General features: G+C 50.2%; 1 protein-coding gene across 2 annotated transcripts in view; it reads right to left on the bottom strand.

Annotated features, from left to right (window-relative positions):
• Nucleotides 1-10,916, bottom strand: part of PLEKHM2 (pleckstrin homology and RUN domain containing M2) — a 30,843-nt gene extending 19,927 nt beyond the window's left edge. For both annotated transcript variants that reach the window (XM_081817537.1, XM_081817538.1), the window contains exon 1: nt 10,644-10,916. In XM_081817537.1, coding sequence (XP_081673663.1) covers nt 10,644-10,703 — 60 coding nt within the window. In that variant the 5' untranslated portion in view covers nt 10,704-10,916. The remainder of the gene's footprint in view (nt 1-10,643) is intronic.
• Nucleotides 10,917-15,645: the final 4,729 nt, after the last annotated feature.

Below are 15,645 nucleotides of genomic sequence, written 5' to 3'. Positions count from 1 at the left end.
AAAAAATTAAAATTAAAAAATTAGAATTAAAATGAAAATAAGAAAAAAAAGAAAGTCTGACTACTGAATGTGCTGAAGATCAGAAAAATGATCTGATCCTTACTTTGCTGGCAGGGAGACTGGGGCCCAGGGAGGTGAAGACACTCCCTGCCCCTCCTGTCTTTGTGCGGTTGTCCTTGTGCCTTACTGCACCGTCTTGGACCGGTGTGCTCAGACACCATGGAAGTGGCTGTTCCTGGAGCCCCTTCTGCTTCCATCCCCCCTGAGGGTAAAGCAACAGGCTGGGGTACCTGCTGTAACCATCTGGGAAGTGCTCATCCCCACGTCTTACTGAGGAGGGCCTTGGGCCATTTCCAGGGCTCTGCAGAAGGGGACCTGGAGTTTGGGGACAATGTCAGGAGCGTCCTAGTTGCCTCCTTCCTAGACAACATGAGCATGTTGACAGAGGCTTTGGCCCGCTGGGTGTCTGCCACTCCAGCAACCCCAGGCACCTGCAGTGTTTCTGACTTACTTTCCTAATTTTATTTTATTTTATAAGATTTTATTTATTTATTTGAGAGAGAGAGAATGACAGACAGAGAGCACGAGAGGGAGGAGGGTCAGAGGGAGAAGCAGGGCCCCCAGCTGAGCAGGGAGCCCGATGCGGAACTCGATCCAGGGACTCCAGGATCATGACCTGAGCCGAAGGCAGTCGCCCAACCAACTGGAGCCACCCAGGCGCCCTTATTTTATTTTCTTCTTATTTTTTAAGTAGGCTCCACACTGGGTGGCATGACCCGAGCCGAAGGCAACGTGGGGCTTGAACTCACGACCCTGAGAACAAGACCTGAGCTGAGATCAAGAGTCTTGGATGCTTAACCAACTGAGCCACCCAGGCGCCCCATGACTTAACTCTCCTAATTTTATAAAATCCCTAACCCGAGATCCCACCCCACCTTAGCCTGAAAAGTACGGCATTCCCGAGGACAATCAGTTACTGTAGATTACAGAACCAGAGATCACTGCTACATAAGAACCAGAGATCCTGCAGCTCAGAAATGATCAGCCTGGTTTCTTGGTAGGCACGAAAAACACTGTCCATCTGTCAGTTCCCCTGCCCGGGAAAGGCTCGTGCCCAGGCTGGGTGGCATCCTAGGGCTGACTGGCCCCATATGCAGAGTCACCATGCAGGGTGTGCTGTTTGTTTACCACGAGCCTACATTGCTTCTTAAGCAACATGAGTGAAATCAATGCTTCTTAACCATTTATTTGCTACTAAATACACCCAATTATAACGGCTTTCGTTCCCACCGCCCAAATCGCTACTCACCAGCCCCTTTGCTGGAGAGTTGGCAAGCTCTCTGCTATTTTGGCAGCTCTGTGGAAAGATATGGGGGGGGGGGGGGGCGGGGCCGGGAGGGAGAAAAGGCTAAAAAAAGCAGGTACTTGAATTATCCATGGATTTCATTTTTTTGTGTGTGTGCTTTCTTTGGGGTGTTGGAACAGTGATAGCAGAAGGGGACAGGCTTAGTTGGGCACAGATCTTTTGGGTAATTTGATGGAATATGGTTTCCAAGAGCAGTGAAGTGCCTCTCTTTCCTGGAGGAGGAGTGTCCCAGCCCCAAGGTCCTGAGATTGTCCTCCCTCTGAACGCGGCACAGGGCTTGACCTCTCATGGGGGGACTGAGGACTCCTTTCAAAGTGGGGACGAAAACGGCAGGAGCCCCTGCTAGGAGGTGGCTGGGCAAACACCAGAGCCCTAGAAGCCAACCAACGGCCTGAAAGAACAGGCAGCACCACGACTCTAGGCCACACTTTTACCCCCGGGATGGAGGTGAGGCAGGCCCTGCTTTCTCAGTGCTCTGCGTTCAGTGGTGTGTGTGGTGCTGGCAGGAAGAAGGGAGTTTTTCGAAGCCTCTTTCAGTCAGTCTTTCAGGGCCTGGGAGCCTCACTGGTTCTGCATTCAGCTTTCACTTCCCCTCTCCTCAGCTGTATCTGCAACATGACCTCACGAATGTGCCCCTCACCCGGGAGCCATTTTGTTGCCATGGAAAATGTCATCAGGTCACTGTCTAAATCAGAATATTAGGTTTTGAGGACACTGAGGGGACCCGTGCTTCCACCCCATGGTCCGTGCAATACGGTCAGACAGAGGCTAACAATGTAACTACAGCGTCAGGAAGCATGACAACAACTGCATGGATGACAAACTCATACGGGCCATCAGCGGACATGGGGGACAGCTGGGTGGCCACCTAATCCATCGTGATGTGTTGACTGTCTTCTCTCCTAGAGTACCAGCCGCAGCGGGTAGGGGCTCGGGGGGTTCTGTTCACTGCTGGTTCCTAGTGACTGGAAGAACATCCAGCACGTCACCGTCACTCAGCAGATATCTGTCCAATGAACACGTGGTTTTAAGGAGGCCTGGCCCACAAGACTGACCCGAGAGGATGAACTGTCTGTTACAGTTTCCTGACAGACATCATGCGGATGGAAAAGACCCAGAGAAATGGAAAGAGCAACAGCCAGAGACGTGGTTCAAATCCAGCTCTGCCCCTAATGAGCATCAGAATCCGAGGCAAGTTCCTTCTCCAAACCTCATTTCACTCAGGTATTAGATTGGGCTTATGGCCTATCCTGCAAGTGTGTTGTGAGCCTGACTCAGGAAACGTGTGTAACCAGCAGGTGCTGAAGAAACTCAATGCAGGGACTCCTCTGGTATTATTACCCTGCTACATCTCGTGCACTTGGCCTTTTCATGCCTCGGTAGTCTGTAACACCCAAAATAAAGAACCTAGGCAGAAAGTGTGAACAGAGGTTGGCTACTTACTAAAATTAACTTTGGAGATTTTTGTGGATTTCAAGGTTACACTAGTTCCTTCCTTGTTCTCATACATTACCGGGTTTCTTAGAATCTGTTAATTCCAGCTCTTAAGCACAGTTATCCAGGGAGGAGAGGCGATTCTAGGACACTAACACTTCCTTCCTTCCTTCCTTCCTTCCTTCCTCCCTCCCTCCCTCCCTTCTTTATCTAAGTAATCTCTACACCCAACATGGGGCTCGAGCTCATGATCCTAAGATCAAGAGTTGCATCTCCTGTGACTGAGCCAGCCGGGTGCCCCTAATACTTCCTTATGTTTTTTGTTTTTTGTGTTTTTTTGAGAGAGAGAGAGAGAGAGAGAGCGTGCACGCATGAGTGTTGGGGAGGGGCAGAAGGAGAGAGAGAATCTCAAGCAGACTCCACACCTAGCGCACAGCCTGATGCTGGGCTCGATTTCACGACCCTGAGATCATGCCTGGAGCCGAAATCAAGAGTTGGACGCTTAACCAACTGAGCCAGCCAGGTGCTCCTTTCCTTATGTTTCTATAATGCTTCTAAAGCATTCAAGAAAAGGGGGAAACGATAAATTACAAATACATAAACCAGGGGGAGAATGGTTGTGTGGCAGGACCAGCTGCTTTGCAAGCAAGATGGAGGAAGTGCTCTCGGGACCCTGGATGGTCACAATAACCAACAGACCAACGACCTGAACTTTCAGCTCCAGCCAAAGGGACTCTCCCAGAAACTCTCCTTATTCTCCTGCCTCAAAGGGAGGTTCTAGGATGTTCCCACCTTAAAGCGAGCAGCCATAAGGACAGGGCTGGAAAGGAAAGCTCACCCGCACCAACCAGCCCTGCCACCTCGTTCAGACTCCCCTGGAGGAGAGCCATGAGCCCAGATGTGGTTGCCTGCCCTGCACTGCAGGTCCCAAGCTCAGACACCTGCTTCATGGTTTCTCAGCCAGGCCCCCGGGAGAAGAGCCCCACTGCGTTCCTTGGACCTAAGGGCACCGCCAGCTTCAGCGGCATCATACTCTCGCTAGGGTAGTGCATCCCGATGCCCGAGGTGAGCACCAGAGACTCAAGTGGGGAGATCGGCCCACCCGAGAGCCCCACGGTACCTCCAAGTGCCAACCTTCTTCCCACAACGTTCACGCTCCAAACACCACTCCTTTCTTTCCACGTTCCAACCTGATTTTTCTTTTTTTTTTTAAATTCTTTATTTATTTAATTTATTTATTTGACAGAGGCACAGAGAGAGAGGGAACACAAGCAGGGGGAGGGGGAGAGGGAGAAGCAGGCTTCCCACGGAGCAGGGAGCCTGATGTGGGGCTCGATCCCAGGACCCTGGGATCATGACCTGAGCCAAAGGCAGACACTTAACGACTGAGCTACCCAGGGGCCCCACTCTTAAGACTTTTAAATTCGAGTTTTTCCATGAAGTCAGAGAGCACAAAACTATTGATTGAAACCCAATGGTCAATATACTTCCCACATATATATAAATACAAGGACCTCTCTAGAAATCAGCTGCCCTAGCGAATTTTTAATGAGCTGGCCGACCTAACCGATCTGAGGGATGGGAACAGTGGGGGGTGCCCACCACCCTTGCCAGTCTCTTCAGCCGCGCCCACAGGCTAGGTTGAACAACACAGTGGCAGCTCCTTAGTCTTAGTGTGAGCAAACCCCGACCAGGAGACCCTGCTCGGGGTCCCTGGCTGGAAACAGAACCTCACTCAGGGCCTAAGCTGGTGGGGCAGCATGTCTGTGCTGGGCAGGAGACCCAGGTGAGGGAAAGTTGTCCTGACCTAGGAACACTCATTCCCTGGGTGGTTACTTTATCAAAATCCAGGGGCGCCTGGATGGCTCAGTCTATTAAGTGTCTGCCTTTGGCTCAGGTCATGATCCCAGGGTCCTGGGATGGAGCCCTGCGTTGTCGGGCTCCCCACTCAGCAGGGAGTCTGCTTGTCCCTCTGCCCCTCCCCCGGCTCATGATCTCTCCCTCTCCCAAATAAATAAGATCTTAAAAAATAAATAAAATAAAATCCACTTATTTACCTTGTTTAAGGACAGCTGAATTGGACCTGAGGAGACAGAGAACAGAGGCCCCTTGCTTTTTATTTTACACGTTTCTGAGCTCTTTGTGTGCTTTTAAAAACAACTATTCATTTTTTTTTAAAGATTATTTATTTGACAGAGAGAGAGAGAGCACAAGCAGGGGGAGCAGCAGACAGAGGGAGAGGGAGAAGCAGACTCCCTGCTGAGCAGGGAGCCCGATGTGGGACTCGATCCCAGGACCCCGAGATCACGACCCGAGCCGAAGGTAGACACTTAACTGACTGAACCACCCAGGCGCCCCACCACTACTCATTTTCTTAGAATACCATTTCATTCTCTTACCCTAGTCAGTGTCCTTTATTGGATGCAACATCACCTCCTTAGGCCAGTCTTCCCTGGTCACCTCCTCTGTATAGCAAACTCCCCAGCCAATTCTCTATTACAGTATCCTGCCATTATAATGCCTTCATATCACTAATCATGATCTGAAATGATCTTTGTACTGGTTTGTCTCCTAATTCATCACTTGTCTCTCTCACTGAAATATCCACTCCATGAGGGCAGGGATCTGATCTGCCTTGCTCACCACTACCCCTACCCTCCTAGGGCCTAGGACAGTAGGGACATATGGGGGGGTGCTCAGTAAATACTTTTGAAAAATGAAACACATGGACATGTGGTGGGATTTACCAATGTCCAAACTCATTCCACAAGCCTGATATAATACACAGAAACACGGTTGCCATAGAGATTTGATTACCTGTAGGACGGGTCATACCAATTTCTCTGAAGGTGACCTGCAGCCTACCCTGATGACCGTAGCCTACCCCCCCCTTTTTTTTTTTAAGATTTTATTTATTTATTTGACAGAGACAGCAAGAGAGGGAGCACAAGCAGGGGGAGTGGGAGAGAGGGAAGCAGGCTTCCCGCGGAGCAGGGAGCCCGATGTGGGGCTTGATCCCAGGACCCTGGGATCATGACTCGAGCCAAAGGCAGTTGGTTAACCAACTGAGCCACCCAGGCGCCCAGATGAGGACTTCTTTTTTTTTTTTTAAGATTTTATTTATTTATTTGAGAGAGAGAATGAAAGAGAGAGAGAGCACAAGATGGGGGAGGGTCAGAGGGAGAAGCAGACTCCCCACTGAGCAGGGAGCCCGATGCGGGACTCGATCCCGGGACTCCAGGATCATGACCTGAGCCGAAGGCAGTCGCTTAACCAACTGAGCCACCCAGGCGCCCCCAGATGAGGACTTCTTATGCACGCACGCAGGCACATATCCAAAGTACGGCCCGCTAAATGCAGCCTGCTTTTGTAAGTAAAGAGCATAGCTGCTCTCCTGTTTGGATGGATTGGAGCTACAAGGGCAGCACTGAGTAGCTGCAACAGAGACCATATGGGCTGAAAACTACCTGACATTTTATGAAAAAGTCTGACAAACCCTGAGCCTGAAGAAACCGAGAAGAGGCATCTGAGGCTTTGACTGCAGAGTTCACACAGGCCCTGGCCCGGCGGTGGCCATAGCTGGTGTTCCATCCAGGCCTGGTCATGAGCTACATTATTGTGCTAAGTGCTTGGAGTGTGTTCTGTCCTGTGATTTCATTCTCATGACAACACTATCAGTAGGTTCTGAAGGAGGAGGCTGCTGGAGGCCCAGTTATTTGCCAGGGTCAGAAAGGTCAGTGACACAACCAGAACTCAAGGCCAGACTCAGGTTTGTGCCCCCCAGAAACCTGCACCTGCATCCACTATGTTCTACAGCCTCCATGCAACGCATTTTCCAGCTACATCCAGCAGAACCCTGAGCACGCTGAAGACTGGTCTGTCTCCTCGGAAGACCGCCGGGATGTCCCCACGTCCTCGGGGATGTTTCAGCTGTTCCTTCTATCTGCAAAGGCTACTTCTTCTCTTTCTTGGTAGAAACCAATTTGTCAAGACTCAGTTAAGCCCTCCTTCTCTGGGGGCTTCTCCTTGCTCTAGTGATTTTTTTTTTTTAAGATTTTATTTATTTGAGAGAGAGAGCACAGAGGAGAGGGAGAGGGAGAAGCAGGGAGCCCCACATGGTGATTTTTTTAAATTCTCCCTCCAACCATCATACAAACTGTTGGGGGACAGAGGCTGCTTCTTACTCATACTGCACATGTATGCATCAAACACGCTCCTCAAAAACAAAATAGAACTCTCATGAAAACCACTGCCTTGGGGCGCCTGGGTGGCTCAGTTGGTTGAGCGACTGCCTTTGGCTCAGTCATGATCCCAGGGTCCTGGGATCGAGCCCCGTATCGGGCTTCCTGCTCAGTGGGGAGCCTGCTTCTCCCTCTCCCTCTGCCTCTCCCCCTGCTTGTGCGCGCGCGCTCTCTCTCTCTGTCAAATAAATAAATAAATAAAATCTTTTAAAAAAAAGAAAGAAAAGAAAACCATTGTCTTCCCTCCCCTGGAGAACATACTATATAGTAGAACCACATGCCAATTCAAAATGCCAACACTGTCTTTGACTTGGACAGCTGTCTTTTAACTATTAACAAATCAGCAACCGCAAGCTTTATTATCTGCCCCTGGGATGTTTCTGCCTCCTCTCCCTTTCTAGAACCTATGGAACTTGCTTTTCATGTAACTGTGCTATTAAACTCTCCAATTCTCTCTAACCCCCTGAACCCTGCCTTCATATCAAAAACACAGGTTCCCCTGGATCCAGGTGGGCTAACAGCTCTGTCACCTCTCCGGGGTCACAGTGCATGCTCCTCATCACAAAACCTGTGAAAATGGCTGAACTCAACAAGACTCCTTGGGAGAGTGGCTACGCCTGGGCGTGTAGTTTCTGGGAGGGGGACAAGGGAGGCTTTTGGATAATGGTTATGTTCTGTTTCTCAATCTAGGTGCTGGATGTGTGCATATGTTCACTTTGTGAGAACTCATACACTTCGGAGTGTAAGTATATTCTATTTTCTGTAGGTATGTTCTATTTCAATAAAAAGTTATAAAATACTTTTTGCCAGGGCACCTGGGTGGCTCCAGTTGGTTAAGTGTCCGACTCTTGGTTTTGGCTTAGGTCATGCTCTCAGAATCGTGGGATCAAGCCCCACATGGGGCTCTTCACTGGGCGTGGGGCCTGCTTGAGATTCTCTCTCCTCTCCTTCTGCCCCTCCCCCTGCATGCTCTCTCTCTTTCTCTAAAAGTAAATACATCTTTAAAATACCCTTTGCAAACATAGTAATACACAATGGATCTTTTTTTGCAGAAATACACATCTAATTTTCTTCAGGGAACAACCTTCTAAAAGGATCGGCAAGACCATTTTACTAGTAGCAGGATGAATGAAAGAAGAAAAAGCAAAGCAACTCTCAAGGCGCTAAATAACAAATTTAGGTGAGACTGGTGTTCAAGGACAAATGTGACCCCAAGCCTGCTAGACCTCAACACCTATGACTGTAGCCCATCCAATTCCTCTTAGGAGCAGATACTCTGATTCAGAAAACCAAATGCACTTCATGATGCAAGAATATAAAACAGTTCCCTGAAACACAGTATACAAAGAAAGTGGGTAACAAGTCCAAATGATGTTGTATAACAACCCTTAGGTGGTGAGGCACTTAGCCATCTTCAGAACCTTGTAGAAATGAGGAACTGGTTCTCCCACACACAGAAAAAGCTACCACTTGTGCTATGGACTGAATGTGTCCCTCCCCCCAAATTCGTAGGCTGAAATCCTACCCCAGGGTGTTGGTATTAGGAGGTGGGGCCTTTGGGAGGTGCTGAGGTCACGAGGGTGGAGCCCTCACGCTAGGGATTTATGCCCTAATAAAAGAGCTCCTGGAGAGGTCCCTTCTGTTTCCCTGAGGTGAGAAACTCAGGGGAAGTAAGCAGTCTGCAACAGGACGAGGGCCCTCATCAGAACCCAACCAGGCTGGCCCCCTATTTTCAGGCTTCCAGCATTCAGAACTGTGACAAATAAATACCTGCTGTTTATAAGCCACCCAGTCCATGGAAGCTTGTTATAGCAGCCCGAACAGACCCGGACAACTTAACTAAGACTGGGTGGAGCGCCCTGCTCAACATTCTTTATATGCTCTCGTTAAATTTTCACAACCCTAATTTTATCCCTGCTTTTATAGATGAGAAAAACGAGGCATAGAAAGGTTAAGGAACCTACCTAAGGTTAGAGGGTTACTAATTTGCAGGGCATGCAGCCACGCTCCAGAATCCACGTTCTTAACCGTGATGCTAGAGTCATGCCTTTGGTTGTGACGCACCCAGGGATGGGTTTCCAGTTGCTAGTGCGAGACTTCTATCTTCTGGCATAGCATTACAGCTCAATAAAACTGTGCTTGTCTGACGCATACGATTACAAGAATCTTGACAAGCACACCCAACTCTTTCATAAATGGCAGCCTGATTTACAGAGTGAATCTCTGTCTTAAAAAGATTCATGCTTACACAAATGACAGTGTCCATGTCTACCCACTATCTACCAGAACCTTCCCCATTTATATGTTGGAAATCCAGAGACAAAGTGCTTGGCCTACCTGAAGCCATTATCAGCCCAGATTAGATTAGAAGTGTCAGCAGTCTCCCTTTCTCTTCCATTATGAAAAATCTATCGCTTTTTAACAAAGCATTTGCTTATCCTGAACTCCTTGAGTAAGCAAAACCTATACCCCAATTTCATCAGCAAAGCTCAGGAAAAGTAAATAAACAAAACTTTTATCCCATGTCTGCAAAGTTACTTTTAGTTGTGCTTTTAGAAGAACATTTCAGTAAGATCATTTTGGATCTACTTTTCTTTTAAGGCACATCGATCTCAATGAAAGGTAAAACTGATTAGCCTGTGTTACTTCTGAGGAATTTAAGCGTGTGTGTGTGTGGGTGGGGGAACTATTTAAATATAATAGTTGATTTAATGAATTCTCTTCATTTTGGTTTGTTGAATTAAAATAATCTGATGACCCTTTCCTCCCCCTCTGAATCATTACCAGTTTCTAGGACTGTATCAGGTAAGCCAGGAACTCAAATGGGGGGATATGTATATATATTCACTGCATATATATATATATATATATATATATATATATATATATATATATATATTATTCACCGCATTCCTCAAATGACTGTCAATCCTGGTTTGGTTTTAAGAAAATAGGACCCTTTTCTAGATAAGCTGACTTTCTCACACATACAGTGACATACCCTTAATAGGCAGTATTTTTTCTACCTGGAATTGGGGCAATGATGTCTACTGCAGGGAGCCCCAGGCAGCAGGGTGTCTGTGTGCCACCAAGTTCCATGGGTCACCACCCAACTGCAGTCCCCGGGCACTTGGGGTTCTCAGTCAAAGCCCTGAAAAGAGCCTCTTCCCACTGCCATCCTTGAGCAAGACCATGCAGGGAACTTCCCGGGGCCAGAGGCGGCGTCACCTAGAACCCGGAGAAGCCGAGGCTGCTCATGCCCGGCCTCGGCGCCCCGAGGGGGCTCCGGGTCGCGGCCCCACGGAGTGACGCAGGGCCCCCGCCGGCCCCGGGGGAGCTCCGGGGATGCTGACCTCAACTTTGTTCTTTACAAACAGCTCGCAGGCCGCGGCGCTCACGTGAGCCGCCCCGCTTCCCCCGCAGCGGCCCCTGGCCCCCGGGGTCGCGGAGGCGAAGGGCGGTGTCCCCGAGCCCCGGGGGCGGGAGGGACCCCCCGGCCCCGGCGAGCGACCCGCGGCGGGGGAAGGAGAGAGGAGGGGGCGCCGGATGGGCTGGGGCGGGGGGTGGGGGCGGTCCGGCCGCGGGGCGCAGGCCACGCTCACCTTCTTCACCGACAGCGAGATGTTCTCCAGGATCCGGTCCTTCACCTCCCGCGGCTCCATGGCGCCGCCGCCCCGCCGCCGCCGCTTCCCGCGCCGGGGGCCCGGGGCCTCCGCCAACCGCTGCCGCCGGCCGTGCGGGGGCTCCGTCGTGCCGGCCGCGGGGCCCGGCGCCCGCCGCCCGGCCCTCGCCTCGCCCGGCCCCTCGCTCCGCCGCGGCCCGGCGGCTCCGGAGCGCGGCCGGCGGGGAAGAGGCCGCGGGCTGTGCGCGGCGGCGGCGGCGGCGGCGGCGGCGGCAGGAACTGATGTCAGGCGGGGCGGCGCCAAGGCCGGCGGTCGGGCTGGGGCGCCCGCGCCCGGAGACCCGCCGGACCTCCGGCTCCCGTCCCCGGGGCCCCCGGCGCCCGTCGACCCCCAGCCCCTGCGGCCGGGGACCCCGGACACCCCCGCAGACCCGGGGCCGCCGAGCCCCAGCCCTTGTCGGCTCACAGCCCCTCGGGCCGGGGGCCGCGGAAACCCCCTCAGCCCGCAGACCTCAGGGACCCCCAGATCCCCGCGGACCTCGGGCCCTTTCCCCCGCCCTTGCCAGCCCACAGACCCAGGTCTCCCGAGCCTCCTCAGCGACCCCGAGGCCCTCCACCCACTCCGGCCGGGGACCTCGGAGGCCCCCACAGATCTCAGGGATCCGGAGAAGCCGCCGCCCCCGCCGGCCAGAGACATCCCCTCAGCCCACAGAGCCCACCTGTACCTTCCCTTTTCTTGGCCCAGAGGCCCTTGCCATGCCCGGGATCCTGAGACTCCCCCCCCTCCCGCCCCCCCACTCAATGCACAGACACCGGCTTCCCTCACCCCAGAGACCCAGGGCCCCTGGCTTTTGGCAGCCTAGAGACCCAGGCACCCCACCCCGACCGACCCAGAGAACCCAGCCCTCTGGCCCTCACTGGTTGCCCTGGCCCTCACCAGCCCAGAGAAGCCAGCCCCTCTCCCCAGTTCCTTACCCTCCCCGCCCAGTCTGAAACTTTCAGGCCATTTCAGGTCCCTGGTGCTCCTCCCCACCTCCAAAACACACCCTCTGCACTTCCCCCTTCAATCGCAACACCCACTCTGATTCTTACCCATATCCAATTCTTCAGGGGGTCCACTTACCCTGGGGACCCCAACTCCCTCAGCCCTGAAACCCACCATAACAATTCCCCTTATCCTCACACACACCCCCTTTCCAAATTCCCCTAAAGCCACCTACACTTAAAAGAGTTTTCAGTCTCCTACCCGGCTCACTTAGCTCATTTGGTCCCCAAATAAATGTATCCTGATACATCCATGACTCCCTCTTTTTTATTCTTAAAAAAAAAAAAAAAAGTCAATATGTATTCATTTTTCTTCATTTTATGAAATTGAGATATATAACATTAGTTTCAGGTGCACAACGTAATGATTCAATATTTGTATATATTGTGAAATGATCAGTACCCTTTTTATTCTTAAGACACCCCAATTCTCAACTTCAGCTCACTATTTTCCCTCTTCTCTGCTCAGGCTACCCCTTCCTCAGCCTCCCAGACCTGGTCACCTCAGCACCATTAAGAAACACTGATTCTACAGCTTATCCTAGATGGACCTCACCCCATACACAACCAAAAGATCCCTCTCCATCCCTCAGTTTCCCCAGGAGAGACCCAAGATGGTGGTAGTTATTTGTTTGCTTAAGATTTTATTTTCAAGTAATTCTACACCCAGCGTGGGGTTCGAACTTACAATCCCAAGATCAAGAGTCGCATGCTCCACCCACTGAGCCAGCCAGGCACCCATTGTTTTGTTTTTAAGTGACTGGATAGGGGGACAAAATTATGTGTCAAGAAAAGGAAAGAGAACAACTTGAGAAACTGCATTCTATTGCCACTTCAGGATCTGGGTCAAGAGTTTTCGATACTAATGATGATGATGGTGGTAAGTATTGAGTACTGACTATGTGCCATGAGCTGAACTAAGTGCTTTATATACATTTGTCTCATGCATTCTCACACAACAATTCCTGTACAGATGATGGAAGCCATTTGCATCCTGAGATCCCTTTACATTTCTTCATACTATTCTAGCAGGTGACCCTGTAGGGGCTTGGGCTAACCGTGGAGGAAAAGAAGCAAAGTCTCTAAACTGAGGGCATTTCTTATTAGTACTGAGTTCAGGAAAATAAGAAATAACAGCCTCCGTGGAGTAGGGCTAGGACAGAATGACAGGTGGGGAAGAGGCTGCAGTCGCTGGGCAGGTAGAGAAAAGGCTGAGAACAGAGGACTCATTACTTTGAATGAGGAAAGAAATAGTAACATGTCCAAAGGTGTTTGTGGCAAGGAGGAGGAAAGCTGCTTGGATGACCAGTCTAATAGCTCTGCTGCACTCCCTTCCCACTGCACCCAGGCTAGGGTGCCTACAGGCGCTGACCTGTCGGATGCAACTCTGGCTCATGAGAATCCATTCAGCCCAAAGTGGAACCAGCTAGCATTGGGATTCTTCCTTGCTGTTAAACAGTAAGACATCTTCTGGGCTGCAGCTTCCGCTGGGTGCCACCTTCCTATAAATGGCTACTCATGGCTTGGGCGCATGACGGCTTCAACGGACGTTTGGATTATTGGCTACATCCCTGTGATGTAAGGTGGTGGCATTTTTGCCGTACTGTTTTCATCTTCACACACTGGGGGATGGGCACATTCAACTTTTTACAACATTCAGGAGGAACATAGAGGCCTACTGCCTACCAAATTCCTAAGGTGGGCGCCTGGGTGGCTCAGTTGGTTAAGCGTCTACCTTTGGCTCAGGTCATGATCCCAGGGTCCTGGGATTGAGTCCCATATCTGGCTACCTGCTCAGCGGGGAGCCTGCTTCTCCCTCTCCCTCTGCCCCTGCCTCCCCGCTCATGCTCTCTCTTTCTTTCAAATCAATCAATCTTAAAAAAAAAAATTCCTAAGGTTTACATGGGTAAATGGGTAGGAGAAAAGAGGCATATTTTAGTCTCACAAGACTTCTTACAGGGAACAAGAAGGGGCCAAGTATGTGTTCACGTGCAGATAATTGCCCCATGCCCAGAGCTCAAATATGGAATTCATCGTTGCCCATCAAAGACAAGGCAACTCAGGGGGCACCTGGCGGGCTCAGTCGATAGAGCAGGTGACTCTTGATCTTGAGGTTGTGAGTTCGAGCCTCAGTTGGGTGTAGAGATTACTTTTTTTTTTTTAAAGATTTTATTTATTTATTTGACAGAGAGAGACACAGTGAGAGAGGGAACACAAGCAGGGGGAATGGGAGAGGGAGAAGCAGGCTTCCCGCAGAGCAGAGAGCCCGATGTGGGGCTCGATCCCAGGACGCTGGGATCATGACCTGAGCCGAAGGCAGACGCTTAACGACTGAGCCACCCAGGCGCCCCGGGTGTAGAGATTACTTAAGAAAAAAAAAAAAAAGGCTGGGCGCCTGGGTGGCTCAGTTGGTTAAGCGACTGCCTTCGGCTCAGGTCAAGATCCTGGAGTCCTGGGATCGAGTCCCGCATCGGGCTCCCTGCTCAGCGGGGTGTCTGCTTCTCCCTCTGACCCTCTTCCCTCTCGTGCTCTCTGTGTCTCATTCTCTCTCTCAAATAAATAAATAAAATCTTTAAAAAAAAGAAAGAAAAAAAGGCAACCCAGAAAAGAACAAAACTAAAAAGCCCCAGGATGCCTATCAATTCTGTTATAGGGAGTCACTGAAGCTCATCCATTTATTGCACAAGACTTCTGATCATATGGCAAGTGCATGAGACTCTGAGGCATCAGGAGTCAAAAGCCTCAGTTGACTCATGCTAAGGCCTCGGGCAAATCACTGTCTTAGTTTCCAAATCAGTGACACAGGAAAAATGACTTTGTTCTTCTTCTTTTAAATATTATCCCGACCTGTCTCCCACTGCTCAATTCCATCAGGCGAGGGATGAAGTAGGGTAAGAAGGCACATCATAAAGAGTCCACAGGCCTGGCCACCCACCAGGTCTTCTTTACTATTCTTTCCAAATATGTGTGCTCCCTCAGAGAGGAAGGAGATAGGAAAAAATTCTGGCAGCTTTATCCTGCCACATCCTTAAAAGGTCATTGGACAGGATCATTTTTTAAAAAGGGGGGAGAGGGGAATGGGTTAAATGGGTGATGGGTTAAGGAGGGCACTTGGGATGAGCACTAGGTGGTGTACGTAGGTGTTGAATCACTACATTGTACACCTGAAACTAATATTACACTGTATGTTAACTAACTGGAATTTAAATTAAAATGGGGGGGGGAAGGTGGAGGATAGTTTAAGAGACTCGTTCCTCCCTTGCCCCTTAACTCAAGGCAAATGTATTTGTGTTTCTGGAGGAGGGAGTAAATATTTCCTTGACCATCACGCTTGAGAAGCTGAACCCCATCTGAGAAGGGGAGATAGCAGGGGCTGGTTGTACATCACAGCAATGCTTGGTTTCCTATAGTTTAACTCCAGCACCCACAAGTGCAGACAATCTACAGCTCTAAGACTGTGTAAATCAAAACAAGGCAGCTTTACTACTGGGTATTTACCCCAAAGATACAGATGTAGGGATCCGAAGGGGCACATGCACCCCAATGTTTATAGCAGCAATGCCCACAATAGCCAAACTATGGGAAGAGCCCAAATGTCCATCAACAGATGAATGGATAAAGATGTAGGGTGTATTTGTGTGTGTGTGTGTGTGTGTGTGTGTGTGTCTATAAATAATGGAATATTAGTCACCAAAAAAAATGAAATCTTGCCATTTGCAACGACGTGGTTGGAACTAGAGGGTATTATGCTAAGCGAAATAAGTCAATCAGTGAAAGCCAATTATCATATGATTTCACTCATATGTGAAATTTAAGAAACAAAACAGAGGATCATAGGGGAAGAGAGGAAAAAATAAAACAAGACGAAACCAGAGAGGAAAACAAACCATAAGAGACTCTTAATCATAGGGAACAAACTGAGGGTTGCTGGAGGGGAG

This window comes from Leptonychotes weddellii, chromosome 4 (assembly GCF_054177405.1).
Source record: "Leptonychotes weddellii isolate Sample4059 chromosome 4, ASM5417740v2, whole genome shotgun sequence".
Lineage (NCBI taxonomy): Eukaryota > Metazoa > Chordata > Mammalia > Carnivora > Phocidae > Leptonychotes > Leptonychotes weddellii.
The sequence above is the reverse complement of the archived record's forward strand: the minus strand, read 5'-3'. Positions and strand labels throughout refer to the sequence as shown.